Source organism: Leopardus geoffroyi, chromosome C1, assembly GCF_018350155.1.
Source record: "Leopardus geoffroyi isolate Oge1 chromosome C1, O.geoffroyi_Oge1_pat1.0, whole genome shotgun sequence".
Taxonomy (NCBI): domain Eukaryota; kingdom Metazoa; phylum Chordata; class Mammalia; order Carnivora; family Felidae; genus Leopardus; species Leopardus geoffroyi.
In genome coordinates, this window is record NC_059328.1 from 42,630,058 (window position 1) to 42,648,316 (window position 18,259).

The 18,259-nt window shown below is 38.4% G+C and overlaps 1 protein-coding gene across 1 annotated transcript in view; it reads left to right on the forward strand.

Annotated features, from left to right (window-relative positions):
* Positions 1-10,885, forward strand: part of ZYG11B (zyg-11 family member B, cell cycle regulator) — a 93,418-nt gene extending 82,533 nt beyond the window's left edge. Inside the window, exon 14 of the mRNA XM_045477420.1 lies at positions 6,152-10,885. Coding sequence (XP_045333376.1) covers positions 6,152-6,342 — 191 coding nt within the window. The 3' untranslated portion in view covers positions 6,343-10,885. The remainder of the gene's footprint in view (positions 1-6,151) is intronic.
* The last annotated feature ends 7,374 nt before the right edge of the window (positions 10,886-18,259 follow it).

The following is an 18,259-nucleotide window of genomic DNA, read 5'->3' on the forward strand; positions in this document are numbered from 1 at the left end:
AGAAACTATTTAAAAGTACTAGAAGACATGCCTGGGTGGCTCAGTCAGTTAAACATCTAACTCTTGATTTTGGTTCAAATCATGATCTCACGGTTTCATGAGTCTGAGCCCTGTGTCAGGCTCTGCGCTAAGTGGAGCCTACTTGGAATTCTTCCTCTCTCTCTGCCCCTTCTCCACTCGTACTCTGTCTCTCTCAAAATAAATAAACGTTAAAAAGAAAAAAGAAGTTCTAGAAGAGGGGCACCTGGGTGGCTCAGTGGGCTAAGTGTCTGACTCTTGGTTTCGGCTTAGGTCATGATCTCAGTGGTTTCTGAGTTCAAGCCCCGTGTTTGTCATATTCTGCACTGACAGTGCAGAGCTTGCTTGGGGTTTTCTCTCTCTCTCTTCCTCTGCCCCTCCCCCTCTCATGTGCACGTGCTCTGTCTCTCTCTCAAAATAAATAAATAAACAAACTTTAAAAAAGGCTCTAGAAGAAAAGAAAAAAAATCTTTGTGACTTGATGTTAGGCAGATTTCTTTTTTTTTTCTTTAAGATTATATTTTTTAATCTCTACAATCCAATGTGGGGCTTGAACTTACAACCTGGAGATCAAGAGTTGCTTGCTTTACCGACCAAACCAGCCAGCCACCCTGCAGATTTCTTAAATATGCCCAAAAGCATGATCTACAAAGGAAAAAAAATAGCTAAATTGCCCTTGATCGAACTTAAGGACTTCTGTTCTTTGAAAGATACTGTTAAAAGAATCAAAAGCCAGTACACATATTGGATCAAAGTATTTGCAAATCACATGTCTGATAAAGCATAGGTATTCAAAACTTTTATGAAGAATTCTCGGGGCACCTGGCTGGGCTCAGCCAGGGGAGTGTGCACCTCTTGATCTTGGGGTTGTGACTTTGAGCCTGTGTTGGGTGTAGAGATTTCTTAAAAATAAAATCTTCTTTTTTTTTTTTTTTTTTTTTTAAATTTTTTTTTTTCAACGTTTATTTATTTTTGGGACAGAGAGAGACAGAGCATGAACGGGGGAGGTGCAGAGAGAGAGGGAGACACAGAATCGGAAACAGGCTCCAGGCTCTGAGCCATCAGCCCAGAGCCCGACGCGGGGCTCGAACTCACGGACCGCGAGATCGTGACCTGGCTGAAGTCGGACGCTCAACCGACTGCGCCACCCAGGCGCCCCAAAAATAAAATCTTCTTTAAAAAAAAAAAGAAAAAGAAAGAAAGAAAGCTCTCAAAACTTAATAAGAAAACAATACAAGTGAGGAGAAAATGGACAAAAGAGTTGAACAGATCCTTTACCAAAGAAGATTAATGGATGGCAAATAAGCACATGAAAAGATGTTCAACATCCTTAGGACAGACATATATATCAATGCATTAGAATTGAGAGTCCAGAAATAACCCCCAAAATTGATTTTTGACATGGGTGCTAAGACAATTTAATGGGGAAGGAGTCATTTTTTCAACAGTGCTGGGAAAACTGAGTAGGCACATGTAAAAGAAGAATCTGATTCCTTACTTCATACTGTATATAAAAATTAACTCAAGGGGCGCCTAGGTGGATCAGTGAGTTGAGTGCCCGACTCGGCTCTGGTCACGATCTCCCAGATTGTGAGTTTGAGCCCCACATCGGGCTTGCTACTGTCAGTGCAGAGCCCGCTTTGGATCTTCTGTCCCCCTCTCTTTGCCCCTTCCCCACTTGCACACACTCTCTCAAAAAATAAATTAAAAAAAAAAACAACATTAAAAACTAACTCAAAGTAGATTCTAGACCTAAATGTAAGAGCTACATCTACATCTACATAAGCATATAAAATTTTTAGGAGGAAAACATAGATATAAATCACTATAACCTTGGATTAAGCAGTAGCTTCTTAGGACACCAAAAGCTTAAGTGACAGAAAAGCTAGTTTAATTGGATTTAATTAAAAAAATGAAAACTTTTGTGCTTCAAAGGACACCATCAAGGAAGTGAAAAGACAATTTACAGAGGACACCATCAACAAAGTGAAAAGACAATTTACAGAAAGGTTGAAAATATTTGCACGTTATATATCTGATAGAGGGACATGTTTTCAGAATATATAAAGAGTTCTTACAACTCAATGATAAAAATAACCCAGTTTAAAAATGGGCAAAGGACTAACTAGACTTTCTACAAAGAGATCACGTGAACGGCCAATAAGCACATGAAAAGAAGCTCAACATCATTGGTCATTAGAGAAATACAAATTAAAACCACAATGAGGGGTGCCTAGGTGGTTCAGTCAGTTAAGTGACTTTTTTTTTTAATCTTTCTTTTTTAATGTCTATTTATTTTTGAAAGAGAGACAGAGAGCGAGTAGAGGAAGGGCAGGGAGAGGGAGACACAGAATCCAAAGCAGGCTCCAGGCTCTGAGCTGTCAGCACAGAGCCTGACACAGAGCTCGAACCCACAGACCACGAGACAATGACCTGAGCCGAAGTCACGTTTAACCACCTGAGCCACCCAAGTGCCCCAAGTGTCAGACTCTTGATCTCAACCCAGGTCATGATCTCTGGGTTTGTGGGTTTGAGCTCTGTGCTGTCAGTGTGGAGCCTGTATGGGATTCTCTCTCTCCCTCTCTCTCTGCCCCTCCCCCACTCGCTCTTGCTCTCTCAAATTAAACAAACATTTAAAAATTAAATAACACCACAATGAGACACTAGTTTATGCCTACTAAAAAAGGCTGCCTATAAACAAAAAGATGGATGATGGCAAGTGTTGGCAAGAATGTGAAACAGCTTTCTCATTCATTACTGATCAGATTGAAAAATTGTACAGCCATTTTTGGGGCGCCTGGGTGGCTCATTCAGTTATGCAAAATCAACTCTTGATTTTGGCTCAAGTCATGATCTCATGGTTTGTGAGTTTGAGCCCTGCATCAGGCTTTGAGCTAACAGTGGGGAGCCTGTTTGAGATTCTCTGTCTCTCCCTCCCTCTTTGCCCCTCGCCCAGTTTCTCTCTCTTTCTCTGTCTCAGAATAAATAAATATTTAGAACAATGAAAAAATTATGCAACCATGTTAGAAAACAGTTTGATGATTTCTTATAATGTTAAGCGCACATTTAGCATTTGCCCAGCATTCTAAGTATTTCCTCAAGATCACTGAAACAGAAAGTCCACAAAAATACTTATGCTGGGCTCCTGGGTGGCTCAGTCAGTTAAGCATCCTACTTCAGCTCAGGTCATGATCTCATGGTTTGTGAGTTTGAGCCCTGCTTTGGGCTTTCCATCTCAGTGCACAGTCTGCTTCAGATCCTCTGTCTCTCTCTCTGTCCCTCTCCCTCCCTCCCCCTCCCCTGCTCATGTCTTCTCTCTCAAAAAATGAACATTAAAAAAAAAAAAGATTAAAAAAAATAAAAATACGTAGTATAGTCAATGCAGTAGAATATTTACTTAAAATACTTAATACTTTAATTTTTTTTATTATTTTCTTCTTTTTTTGAGAGAGAGAGAGAGAAAGAGAGAGAGAGAGAATGAATCTCAAGCAGGCTCCATGCCCAGCACAGAGCCCAACATGGGGCTTGAACTCACAATAGTGAGGTCATGACCTGAGCCAAAATCAAGAGTTGAACACTTAACTGGTTAAGTCACCCAGGCACCCCTGTTTATTTTGTTTTATTATTTTTTTTTTTCAACGTTTATTTATTTTTGGGACAGAGAGAGACAGAGCATGAACGGGGGTAGGGGCAGAGAGAGAGGGAGACACAGAATCGGAAACAGGCTCCAGGCTCTGAGCCATCAGCCCAGAGCCTGACGCGGGGCTCGAACTCACGGACCGCGAGATCGTGACCTGGCTGAAGTCGGACGCTTAACCGACTGCGCCACCCAGGCGCCCCTTTATTATTTTTTTTAATGTTTATTTGTTTTTGAGAGAGAGAAAGACAGCCGGGGAGGGGCAGAGAGAGAGGGAGACAGAGGATCTGAAGCAGGCTCTGCACTGACAGCAGAGAGCCTGATGGGGAGCTCGAACTCACAAAATCTGAGATCATGACCTGAGCTGAAGTCAGACACTTAACTGGGCCACCCAGGCACCTCCTAATATTCAAATTTTAAAAATACTTAAAAAAAGAAAAAAACACTACCACATATACATAGCAATATGGACACATCTCAAGTCAGGCTGAGGGGGTGAGTTCCAGCCCTGCATGGGGCTCTTTGCTGACAGCTCAGAGCCTGGAGCCTGCTTGGGATTCTGTGTCTCCCTCTCCTTCTCTGCCCCTCCCCGACTCGTGCTCTGTCTCAAAAATAAACATTAAAATAAAATTTTTAAATAAGCCATGCTGAGCAAAAATAGACTCAAAAGAATACATACTGTATGGTCCTATTTACTTGAAGTTCTAGACCAAGCAAAAGTCAATATCATAGAAATTAGAGAAGTGGTTGCCTAGGTGAGGCTGCAGAGGGGATTACAGAGGTGCACAAGGAACCTTTTTTTTTTTTTTTTTATTCTATATTCTGATTGTGGTGGTGGTTGTATAAGTGTATACATTTGCCAAAACTCATCAAATTATAGATTAAATTGGGTATATTTTACTGTGTGTAAATTTTACTTTAATAAATATGACTAAAACTAAAAATACTTTTAAAAGTGGTATATATAAAAAGAAGAAATACTTAAAAACAAGGCAAAGAAAATATTTTAAAAGAAAATTACGTGTACAATATCAATGCCATTAAATTTTTTTTTAAATATATAGGAAATGCATAAAAGTGTAATAGCACCTATCTTACCTATGATTCGGGATCAAACAAGTTTACTTTTCCAGATTGTCTATGCTTTAAGGTTATGATTTTTATTTATTTATTTTTGGTAAGAAAATGGTTTATCCATTTCATTTTTTTGGTATAAAACACATGGGAGAAACCTATTCAACCTAGCCAATCAACATACAGCCTTCCACATGGAAAGGTACTTTTATCAAACTTTGAGTCTAAGAACATACAGATGTTTCTTTTCTTTTTTTTTTTTTTAAGGACATGCAAATGTTTCTTTTACCATGTCTAAAGTAATTGTCTGTGCTTTTCCATATAACTGTTTTAAAATTTCCATATGCCTCCATTATTTCATCTGTCCCAGTTAAAGTATAAGGAAAGGAGGAAGAGGGTTGGTTTAAACGTCTAAGTTTTCTACTGCCCTTTCTTTCCACATAGAGACTTGTGGATGTGAGGAACCAATCCCCCCACCCATAGCTGTGGTAGCCTTGATAAGAGAACCATATATATATGAATATGAGAATTGTATATATATATGAATTAGGGAATCATTGTTATGTGCGGAGCCTTGCAGTGTAGACATAACATCATTACAGAGGTATTTATCAAGGTTTAGCATGTATTAGTAGTCAATAGCAAAAATAGCTCAAATTTTGGGAATGCAAGCTTGTACAGCCACTCTGGAAAACAGTATGGAGGTTCCTCAAAAAACTAAAAATAGAACTACACTCCAACCCAGCAATTGCACTACTAGGCATTTACCACAAGGGATACAGGTGTGCTGTTTCGAAGGGACACATTCACCCCAATGTTTATAGCAGCACTATCAACAATCGTCAAAGTATGGAAAGAGCCCAAATGTCCATCGATGGATGAATGGATAAAGAAGACACACACACACACACACACACACACACACACACACACACACACAATGGAGTTTTACTTGGCAATCAAAAAGAATGAAATCTTGCCATTTGCAACTATGTGGATGGAACTGAAGGGTGTTATGCTAAGTGAAATTAGAGAAAGACAAAAATCATATGACTTCACTCATATGAGGACTTTTAGACACAGAACAGATGAACATAAGGGAAGGGAAGCAAAAATAATATAAAAACAGGGAGGGGGACAAAACAGAAGAGACTCATAAATATGGAGAACAAACTGAGGGTTACTGGAGGGGTTGTGGGAGGGGGGATGGGCTAAATGGGTAAGGGGCACTCAGGAATCTACTCCTGAAATCATTGTTGCACTATATGCTACCTAATTTGGATGTAAATTAAAAAAAATGAAAAATAAAATTCAAAAAAAAGAATTAAAAGATAGCTCAAATTTAAGTGACAAAAAGAACTTTTTTGTGTGTAGAATAATTTTTTTTAAGTGTTTTAAGAAAAGCTCTTTCTCCTCTTTCAGCCTCAAGGTATTGCAGCATGCTGATTGAGGAAGGAGGATTGCAGCATTTATACAACATCAAAGAACATGAACAGACGGATCCCCATGTCCAACAGATTGCCGTGGCCATTCTAGACAGCTTAGAAAAACACATTGTGCGCCATGGGAGACCACCTCCCTGTAAAAAGCAGCCCCAGGCTAGACTAAATTGATAGCCATAAGTAATTGAATAACTGAGTCACAGGAATTCTTTTTGTGATAGGCTCATTTGGAATATCTTACCCTCTGTGATGTTTTAGGGGTTTCTATGACAAGAGTCATAAGATCAGTTTGGGATTGACGGTGTAAAGTACTGCCCATGTGAACAGTCTCTAATTTGTCTTGTGATTTTTAACTTCTGAGGCAAGAAGGATCTGTTCCTTCATCATTGCCTTTTAGGAAATTTTCCACATCTTTCCGTGTTTGAACTTACCTGTGCTTGAAATTCTACAGTTTTATGATAAAGTTTGCACGAACCCTTAAGCCAGACTTTTCTGATCTTAAAGTCCCTTCCAATCAATTTGCAGCTTCAGATAAGCTGTTAACCTGATTTCTGGCACTGCTTCAGTTGTAAGTTTTATACTGCTTCTGTATAAAATGGCTTTCTTCTCTGTGTACCTTTTATAAGATGTCCTTCTTAGTGTGAAAGAGTGGAAATCCAAGTCCTGTTTGAAAGCTACTCACCAACTGGAGCCTGGGTGGATGGCAGAAAAAATATATTGGAAAGAAAAGTATTAAGGGGAAAAGAAATAAGGAACTAGAGAAAGGTCTGCTCTTACAATACAGTTTTTAAACTGGGACAGGCTATCCTGGAGCCCACCTCTTCTGAGGCAGTAAGCAGTAGCTTATTCTTCATATTTATTCCTGGAAGCATGGGCTGCTGCTTCCTACACAGACTGCTGGTTACTCTCTAGAAATATTTCCCGGGACATCACAGTGTAAAATATTACAACATTCTGTGTTAAAGATTAATTGTCTGAATCTCTATAAGTCATACTATTGTGAAAATGTGAATTTTTATAAAATTGTCTCTTGTTAAAACTGAGCATTATTTTCCCTCTATTTCAAAGTCATTTTATTCAGTGACATAGAGACTACACATGGTATTACCTGCTCAGTTAAATACACTTAACAACAGTAAATTTTGTCACAAGAAGTTAAATTTTCTTTCTTTCTTTTTTTTTTTCAAAATACATGTATCTTAATGTTCTCATGTTGGAGAAAGATGTCCACACCTCACTGCCAAAAATGAATGAGAAGCATTAGACTGTTGTTAAATACAATGGTTCTAGATGTAGCGTGTAAAAGGAAATATTTTTTGATGGGTTATTTTTTAGACAATTGCCTTTCCTTTTGAGATACCCGTTACAGCAGAGTAAAGAATCAATTATCATTATATCAATAATGGCAGCTGGGAGGCAGCAAGTCACCAAGAAATTTAATTTCCATTTAAAATTTTAGTTTGTGAATAAGGTTAATCACAATTTCAGATGACTGCATTTTTTTCCATAGATGGCTAAACTGTTTTCAATAGAGATTTAAAATGGTATGTTTAAATTATGGTGATTATTCAGAGGCATTTTTATTTAGAAAAGAGCTGGCTTATTAGTGTGCTGATAGCATTTTTGACATACATATTTCATACCACTATCACAAAAATCATACTTGAATTATTTCATACTCCTTCGCAGGGATGAAAACTTAAACTAAAAGAAAATAGTTATTTAGAACCATTAAAAACCATATTATATTGTGGATTACTTCTGACTTAATTGGTTTAAGGAATTTTTATAGGCACAAGATAAATTTTCACGGATTGTCTATTTCAGGGGAAATGGAAGATTCTTTTAGCTTTCCCCCTTTTTCCTAGATTTTAATGTCTAAGGCAAAATGTAGAAAATAGGCCGGCCTGCACTAGCTTGGAAATCGCTAGCTATTTTGACTATCTCCAGGCCTCTTAGCTTGTATAGTTAGGGAAAAGCCTGTTTGAGAAGTTTGGCTTCAAGTGTCTCTTCTGTCCTGTTGAAGCAAAAGTATGTGTTCCTTATTAGGCTATGCTTAGGTTTTTATCTTTACAAATTGTTTTCAGAAATAGCTAACAATGTACAGAAAACAATAACTCCCTTCATTGCTCAGAATAACTTGATAGATGAAGACTTAAAAATATTGAAAATTAGTTTTAAATTTACTACTTTGAACATTGGTAATGGTGGGATATTTCTGAGTCTTAAAAGCAAAATAATTGCTCACATCCCATATATAAAAATTGTAGTGCCTTTGTGGTTGGGATGGTTCTTAAAATTGTGTATCTAACTAAGGCACAGAATTGTCTGTAAGGTCTTGAATCTGGCTAAAATATAGTAGATGTATATATTGAAATTATGAGGCATAACTGGCCTGTGTCTACAGTTGGAATCTATTAATTAGGCCTATCTTTTACATGTGTATAGTAGAATGTAACAGTACTTGGTGCCTTCAAGGGTTACCTCTTCAGTGGCTTAGAGGTGCTGTTTCAAGCACAATTTAGACTAGGGTTGAACCACTCATTGCTCAAATCACTGGTGCGCTCAGATATTGTAAAATATCACTACATCAGTCCACAAGCAGCAGCAAGGTTTAGATCTACCAAAGGAAATGGAATTAGACTTTTTAAGAGTATAATGATGCATGTTGGTATCATTGAGTAAAACAAGAACAGTCTAAAATTAAAGCAGAAATCAGGCATCTTGTTCTTTACATCAAATAAGTTTGCTCGTGGTCTTTACACTCTAAAAAATCATTTTTTCCTTTTGGCAGTTGAAAAGAAACATAAATCAAGTAGTAATAAGGGGTTAGTTTACTCTCTGGCCAAGGACTCAGTGGTTACTGATCTTAATTGAGGATTTGAAAAATCGTATCAGACCCACAGTTCTAGGAATTGACCTTAAATATTGCTGCTCTTTACCCCTGGACAGAAATGCCAGTTAGTGGCACTAGTCAACTTAATTACCTAAGGTGGAGGTGAATCACCATAAAAGGGTGCTATAGGAATTGAATTTCATGATCTCTTTTGTTTGCAAACTTCAAAGATTCGTGTTTAAAAACATCAAATCTATCAAGCCTAAGAAGTTGTTCTTACTATTGAGACCTTTTGAGTTGGCCCTTTTCCTCCCTAGTCACTTTCATTTAGCTGTATGTTTAATTATGCCATGTGTCAAGATAAGATTGGGCCTTCTTCTAGCCCTTTGGAGCACGTTTTAATGAAAATATATTTTATGTTCTCAGTTACGATACATTAATGAAAAATGGTTTTGGCTTAGTGTTTTAAAATGCATGGCGCCCTCGTAGAACAACCTGCAGCCAATACCTGAGCTTGAAAGGAGGTCATGAGTAGCAGGGAAAACCCACCCCTTTCCTGCCCTCTCTAATGCCATGTTTACAGTATTTGTTCATTGCGCGACTTTTATTTTGGAATAAACAGTATTATTAAACTGAAGGTGTAAATTAAAGGCAGTATCATATTGTCAGCTGATATGGGCAGTTTTATCTGTATGTTACTTATTTGGGAACTTTATATGGATAGGGCCTCAGAGTAGTGCTCTAAGGCAGCCTGTAGAGAAGTTTGCAAACTTACGGTTTCCCTCTCGAATCCGTTGTAGCAGTTTCAAATGATTGTGTGGATATTGGATGTTTAACCTTTACCATTTGCTTTGTATTGACACATTTTTAATTTAAATGTTAATTCATGTACTGTTTACTTTAGGAATAATGCAAATCCAACCTTCATCCAGTGATGAGAATAGCAGTATGATAGGAATTTGCTCAATGTGCTTTAAATGAATAATTGCTTTATCTTTTTTAGTATCTGATAGACTTTGCATGACACGGTACACTCCTAATTATGCATTCTTTAGTTTCCAAATCTTAACCTAAGACATTCTATATTAACTGATGGGCAGCCTGAGAAAGAGCTTTCTCTGACTGTTTCTCCCCTCAGCCAATATTTTTGGGTAAATTATGGGAAAGTCAATGCTATTTCTCATTTCTCTGGATGAAGCGAAGTTCATTTGGATGGCACAACCAAACTTTAGAGCTAGATAGAATGGCTATTAAGAATATTTAGAAAATCCAAATTTATCAAAATTACTCTATGGAAAATCATAAATCTAGTTCATTAATACTATTAGCGTAATTTCGAACTTACTTTTGGGGAAACTGTTCAAATGGGTTCTTTTAAGCTTATTTTAATCAGCTTAGAAGCAAGAAGCTACTTAGCTAATGAAAGCTGAGATACACTTTCATAAAAGCAAGAAATTGTTGAAAGCATTTTTTTCTTTAAAAATGGGATGATGTTAATGTCAAGATTTATACTGAGATAATCTGCAAGAATAAAATTTCAAAATCTTAAAATCCTTGACTTTTGTAGAATTCCCACTGTCAAATTCCCACGGACTTATGAGAGAAAAGCTATCTTTTGCTTAAATTTCGATGGAAGAGTTTAACTCCTTTCAAAGGATATGAAAAATTCATTGGGAAATGTAATGTGTATACATTTCCAAGGCTCTCAAATTCTCTGGACTGAAGGCACTGTTCTCACTGTGGCCAGATGAATGGGAGTGTTCTGTACATGAATCATGCTATATTTTAAATCAGGACATCACTTAGGTATTAATGTTGTGTGTACAGAGTTTTGTTTTGGGAATTTTTTTTTTGCCTAAATAAATGTTATAAATTTTATGTAAAGCGTGTCTTGTCTACTTTATTTCTAGACTATTTGCTTTAATGCAAGATATAGATTCCTTAGTTATTAACTTGTAACAATGGCTTACCAGTGGTTTTATTGCACAAGTTTCTAGTACTGAATGGAACTCCATTCATTCATTTCATTAAATACCTGTGCTAGGTACTGTTTAAGTGTTGGAGTTTATATAATTTATAAATCCCTCAGGAAACTTACAGTTTTGTGGAGAGGAAATATTAAGCATAGAAATACTATTTTAAATTGCATTACAGGCCAGTCCACAGTGCTTATTATAGAGGCACAGAGATCACAATCCAAACTGGGCACCCATTGCACAACCCCAAGAAGACTTCCTAGAGAACATAATATCTGGGTTGACATTCATTCACACAACTATTGAGATAATTAACTGATATAATGTATATTAAGAGTATTTAATGAGGGAGATTATCAAAAAACAAGGTTTAAGCCAGAAAGAAGCCTTAGTTATTTATTTCAGTTTCAGAAACTCATTTTGTAGTTGAAGAAACGGTCTTAAATAAAACGAGCTTGTCTGTCACACAGGAAGCCAGTGACAGACCGTGCACTACAATTCTTATTTCCAGACTTCCAATCCAGTAGGCCTCTCCTCCCCACCACATTGTTACATAATAGCATGAGATTTCTTAGATTTTAGGCATTATGTGATTAAGCATCAAGTGAATGTTACAGAAAAGAATGCACCAAATGGTCACAGAAGTGGAGATTGTCCCTGAGGATGATGTTCTAGGGCAGCGTTAGTGTTAGAATGCTATAGAATCGTTAATGAATGGTCAAAATAAATAAGATTGCTTCACTAATATGCAAATATGAGATTAGCTGTGTTAGGATGACAGGTTTTTTTTTTTTTAAGTTTTATAACTTCAAAAAGGAAGAATTGTAAAACCTTACTCCACCCTTCCCCCTCCCTCACCCTTTGTCACAGTTTTTATTATGTAGATTGACCCAATCTCTCTTGACTGAATTCCTCCTTCCCATTATCCTTCCATCTTCTATTCCCCATTAATCTCCATTTTAGGAGTCCAATGAATTGTTCTAACTCCATTAACGCCTTGAATTGAGAGGAAGGGATGAATGGTAGAAACCATGAGCACTCACATTAATCATTTTTGTTCTTATAATTTAAGATTCTAATGCAGTCTCAAAATTTAGTCTTTACACAGGCTCCAGCCTATGAAAGAGCAAGTCCTAGGCTGGGAGTACCCACAGTGAGCTCTTAGCTTTCAGAAGTAAGCCTTTAGAACAAATTTGGGGAAACGACACCAATAGCCAGATGCTGCAAACGAATGGCTTACTCCCATGCCTTCAGTAAGACAGCTGCTCAAAATCATCTTGCAATGACTCAGTCAAGGACCATCTCTAATGAGTAGCCTTTCTTGACTTGGGATAGGACTACTAACAGCTAAGAAGAACAACAAAAACTCTTAGCTCAGGTGCCTGGCTGGCTCAGCACCACTTTGGGCACAGGGATTGGAAGACAAAACAAAACAAAAAAAACCTTAGCTCTCCTGTCACTTCACATTAATATACATTATAAAAGGAACCATTTTCAATTACATACCTAGAATGTGATTGTCATATTTGAATATGGAAATTAAAGGGTTTCCAAAAACATCTTTTACCTAATTCTCAGTCTCATCAATTTGGCCTTAAACAAAACCCTTCAAAACTGCCGATACTATGAATGATGAGCCAAGTACTGCATTTAACTCTCAAATATCTTGTAAGGAAAGATAATTATTCCTTACCTTTACAGATGAAGGGAAGCCTAACGAGATCAAATGACTTGCCTCAAATCATAAGACGTAGAGGAACTTGTAGATTAAACCTAGACACTGTTTTGACACTAGTATCTCCACTATTTGTAGAACTTTTGCTATTTTGTAAAATTAGTACCAATGATTTTCAATGCAAAGTAAAGGTATAATCAAAATCCCTTTGAAACTGATTCATGAAATAAAGCACATTATTATTAGTGGATATTAGCAGTGGATTTAAAGATTTCCCCTTTAAAGACCTATGAGACTAAATCAACCATAATTTAGGTTTTGGGGTCAATCAATTAACACTATATGCCAAGTACTATTGGAAGGGGTCTATAATTTCAAATACTACTAGTTACTCGATAGATTCCAATGACTGACTTGGAATTCCAATGTAACTGGAAAGTATATCAAGGTAAGCACTATGCTAAACCTTTTTATGTGTATTTTCTCAGTTAAGCCTTGCAACAACCTTATAACAACGGTGACAATTATTCCATTTTATGGATACAGAAATTGTGAGGTATTAAATAACTTTGCCAGGGTCACAGACTGTTAGGTGTCATAGTCACACATTAAGACTCAGGTCTGTCAGGGTCTGAAATCTATGCTCTTAATCACTGTGCTATACAGAGGAAAAATCCAATTTAACCATTAATGCCAATCTCAAATACAATTTAAACCTTTCCTGTTTAGGGCTCCTGACACTTTGTGCTCCTCTGTGGTTCCAGTTCCTTTCTTTATTTCCTAGGCAGGCTCTTTCCATAACAAAGGTTTTATTGCTGATCACAATGGGAGAAATAAACCAAAGCTAACAGACATAGATATGGGTAAATCACAGATGTTAATAGCTCATCTTTGTGTGCTTCCTCAATGCCCAGAAAGAGACAAATACTTGCTCAAAGTCACAGACCTTTTCCCTTAGAAAGCATCCTATCTATTTGAAAGCCAAAAATGACACATAGGGTAGTTCTATTAGCTTTTAAGTAACTGCCCAAAGGAGAGGTGAAGTGGAATTTGAATTCAGGCTTTTTTGACATCAAAGTTCATGATCTTTCCTCTATACTTCAGGTCCATGAGGCTTAAGAGATTTTATAAAATTCTTAAAGAATGTCAACCATGATTTAAAGAGATCTTGACTACAGTTTTCTAATTTTATTTCAAAGTTTAATTTCTTTATTTTGTTATTTTTAAAGATATTTTTATTAAGTTTATTTATTTTGAGAGAGATAGAGCATGTGAGGGAGAGAGGGGAAGAAAGAGGGAGAGAGAGAGAATCCTGAGCAGGCTCTACACTTCAGTACAGAGTCTGATGTGGGGCTTGAACCCATGAACTGTGAGATCATGACCTGAGCTGAAACCAAGAGTCAGACGCTTAAATGACTGAGCCACCCAGGTGCCCTATTATTATTGTCTTTAAGTAGGCTTCATTCACACCTAGCAAGGAGCCCAACATGGGGCTTGAACTCACGACCCTGAGATGAAGATATGAGCTGAGATCAAGAGTCAGATGCTTAACTTGTGGGACCCAAGGAATTTAACAAAAACCCCCTACCCCTGGACAAGCAGAGCAAGACTAACTCCATTTTGTGCTACACCCACCATCTCATGTATAACCCCCACATGACCTACTTATTGCTTAAGACACTCCCCCACCCTAGTCAAGCCACAGAGCACACCCTTACTGGAAACCGGCTCATATAGGAACGCGGAACCCCTAACCACCAAAGAGTGTAAACCCCGCCTCTTGCCCGCCAAACTTGCGTGCCAATTCTGACCAGAGTGATAGGCTAGTTCAAACAGTTACTATAGGGTAAATTGTAATTCAATTGGCCACCTGCGTGTGGACTAACATGACTATGCAACTTTCTGTGTGTGTTACAATCTCATTGGCCACTGGCCCCTATAAAACTGCTACGCCTCTTAACCTAGGGGTCCAAGTCCCTGCTCCGCTGTGTCGGGTATACTTGGGCCCAAGCTAGAGCTTGCAAATAAACCCTCGTGCGTTTGCATCGGTATTGGCTCCTCGGTGGTCTCTCGGATTCGAAATCGGGGGCATTACAAATTGACTGAGCCACCCAGGTGCACTGAGAAGTTGAATTTCTTTAAACTTCTCAGTTTATCTACATCTGCACAATCCTTCCCTACCTTTTCTTCAGAGTTGGCAGGAAGAGAGTAGGGTATGTCAGTGAAGGTTTTGTAGAGGAATTGACATCTAAGTGAGATTAAAAGGATCAATAGGAATTAGGTGGGGGGGGGGGGGTAGAGTGAACAACAAGTGTGCAAAAGTACATTTCTGGGGGCGCCTGGGTGGCTCAGTTTGCTAAGCTTCCAACTTGGTTTCTGCTCATGATCTCACGGTTTGTGAGTTCGAGCCTGGCATCGGGCTCTGTGCTAGCAGTGCAGAACCTGCCTGGGATTCTCTTTCTCTCCCACTCTCTCTGCTCCTTTCCTGCTCACACTGGTGCATGTTCTGTTTGCTCTCTATATTTAAGAGTCTCTTATGTTTTGTTCCCGTTAGAGCACCATCTTTAAGAATTTTTTTATTCTTCATGAGATGGGAGGTTATAGGAGAGTTTTGTTTAGAAGGGTGACATGACCGTTTAAAATGATCACCCCATGGGACACCCGGGTGGCTCAGTTGATTAGGCAACCAACTTTGGCTCAGGTCATGATCTCACAGTTTATGAGTTCAAGCCCCATGTGGGGCTCTGTGCTGACAGCTCGGAGCCTGGAGCCTACTTTGGATTCTGTGTCTCCCCCTCTCTCTGCCCCCTCCCCTGCTCACACTCTGTGTCTCTCTGCCTCTCAATAATAAATAAATGTTAAAAAAATAAAATAAAATGATCACCCCAGCTCCTGTTTTGAGAATAGATTTCAGTGGAGCAAGGGTGGAAGCTGAGAAACCAGATAAGAAGATCTTGTAAAAATCCAAGCGGGGGCACCTGTGTGGCTCAGTTGGTTGAGTGTCAGACTTTGGCTCAGGTCAGGATCTTGCAGTCTGTGGGTTTGAGCCCTGTGTCGGGCTCTGTGCTGACAGCTCAGAGCCTGGAGCCTGCTTCGGATTCTGTGTCTCCCTCTCTCCCTGACCCTGCCCCATTCATGCTCTGTCTCTCTCTCTCTCCCTCTCTCTCTCTGTCAAAAATAAATAAACATTTAAAAAAATAATAAAAAAAAAATCCAAGCAGGCAATGACAAGCCGTTGGCCCAGGGAAGAGGTAGAACATAGATAATCTCTAGATATATTTTGAAGATAGAACCAAGGGTTTCTTAAAAGGTAGGATAGGTGATATAAGAATAAAAAACAAGGGGGCACTTGGCTGGCTCAGTTGGTAGAGCATGGGACTCTTGACCTTGGGGTCATGAGTTCAGCCCTAATGTTGGACCAAGAGCCTATTCTTAAAAAAGGAGAGAGAATAAAAGAGTTAAAAATGATTTCCAAGATTTCATAAGCAACTGAAAATGAAGAAATTGCCACATATACTGAAATAGAAAAGACTGGCAAGAAAAGCAAGTTAGGGGGAGGATATCAAGAGTTTACTTTTGGACACATTAAGGCTGTTTATATAACCAGGTTGTCTATATGTTGAATAGACAGCTGGGTAGGAGTCTGAAGTTCGAAAGTGAGGCATGGGGTAGACATAAAAAATAGGGATACATCAGCATATAGATTGCTTGCAAAGTGATGACACTAGATAAAATCCCCACAAGTAAAAGAATGGATAGAGGAGAGGTATACAAGCACTGAGTCCTGGCATACACAAAGAAGTAGAATTCTGAGTGATGAGGAATCAGGAGGATGAGAAGGAGCAGCCAGTGAGGTAGGTGGAAAAGAGAAAGAAAGAAGAGGTTGGGGGCGGGGGTGGGGTGGGGGGGGAAGAGATGTATTCTGGAAGCTAAATGAAAGTATTATTTATTTATTTATTTATTTATTTATTTATTTATTTATTTATTATTTTTTGTGAATGTATTTTAGAGAAGAAGTAATCACTTGGGTCAAATGCTGCTGAACAGTCAAATAAGATGAAGAATGAAAAGTGCATTTATCAACTTGACAAGAACTGTTTAGTGGAGTGGCCAGGGTGAAAGAAAATGGTAAGAGACACCAGGTACAGACCACACTTTAGAGACGTTTTACTGTAAACAGAGTAGAAGAGATGGGGGGGAGTACGTTGTCAAAAGTTTAGTAGTGGAAAAACCAATGAATTACCAAAGTAGTGATTAGTATAAGTTTCTTGTGCACACCAAAACCCTGCAAACCAAGAGCACTCAAAACCAAGAAATGGAATGAGGCTCAGGGGTTATAAAGCAGCTTATATAGTGAGAAAGCAGTGATTACTCTTCACAGTGGTTGGTTATAATATTAGAGTTTTCTTAAATGATAAGGAATTGATCAGTGGTTACCTCATACCAACCTTGGGAAACAGTTTAAGTTTTGCTTATTATTTTCAGAAGCATAAGCAAGAAATGACCCAGGTTAAGTTAGCCTTGCAAAATAAATTAAATTAAACTTTGTACAACTAACTGTTTTTTTCTGTTTAGGGAATTTTTGAGGGTGGTCTCCATTTGTTTTTGACTTTTACAACCTGAATAATTAGGTCAAAAGTATTTTTTTTGTTTTTAATTATGCAAAGAGTATAGGCTTTTTTTTTTTAATGTTTTTTTAAATTTATTTTTGACAGAGAGAGAGAGAGACAGAGCATGAGTGGGGGAGGGTCAGAGACAGAGGGAGACACAGAATCGGAAGCAGGCTCCAGGCTCTGAGCCATCAGCACAGAGCCCGATGTGGGGTTCGAACTCACAGACCGCGAGATCATGACTTGAGCTGAAGTCAGACCCTCAACCCACTGAGCCACCCATGCGCCCCAGTATAGGCTTTTTTTTTTTAATTTATTTTTTATTTTTTAAAAGACTTTATTTTTGAAGTTATTTATTTATTTATTCAGAAAGAAGGAGAGAGAGCCAGGGAGGGGCAGAGAGAGAGGGAGAGAGAATTCTAAGCAGGAGTTCGAGCCCATGAACCATGAGATCATGACCTGAGCCAAAACCAAAGGTTGAATGCTTACCCACTGAGTCACCCAGGTGTCCCTTAAATATTTTATTTTTAAGCAATCTCTGCACCCAACATGGGGCTCAAACTTAACAACCCTAAGATCATAAGTCGCATGCTGCACCCACTGAGCCAGTCAGGTGTCCCTCAGCTTGTTTATGTGCTGGTGTCAATGATCCAAGAAAGGGGACAAATGATAATGCAGGAGAAAGAAAGGATGTTGCTGGGTGATGTCTTTGACTAAGCAAGAGGGGATAAGATCTAGTGGACAAGTCCAAATACAGGAGCTGGCCTTAGGTAAGAGCAAAATAGTTGATAGTAATAGGCAGTAAGGCAAAGACAGTTTGCCCATACAGAGAGGTGGGCAGTTGTTGATGGTGAGAACTAAGGATGCTCTTTTTTAAAATTTTATTTTATTGCTTTTCTTTTTTTCAGTAAAACAGGAAGCTGAGAATATGTTTGGAGGAGGAGGTGTTGGAAGTTGGAGGATAGAGAAGTTATGAAATAATAGTCCACTG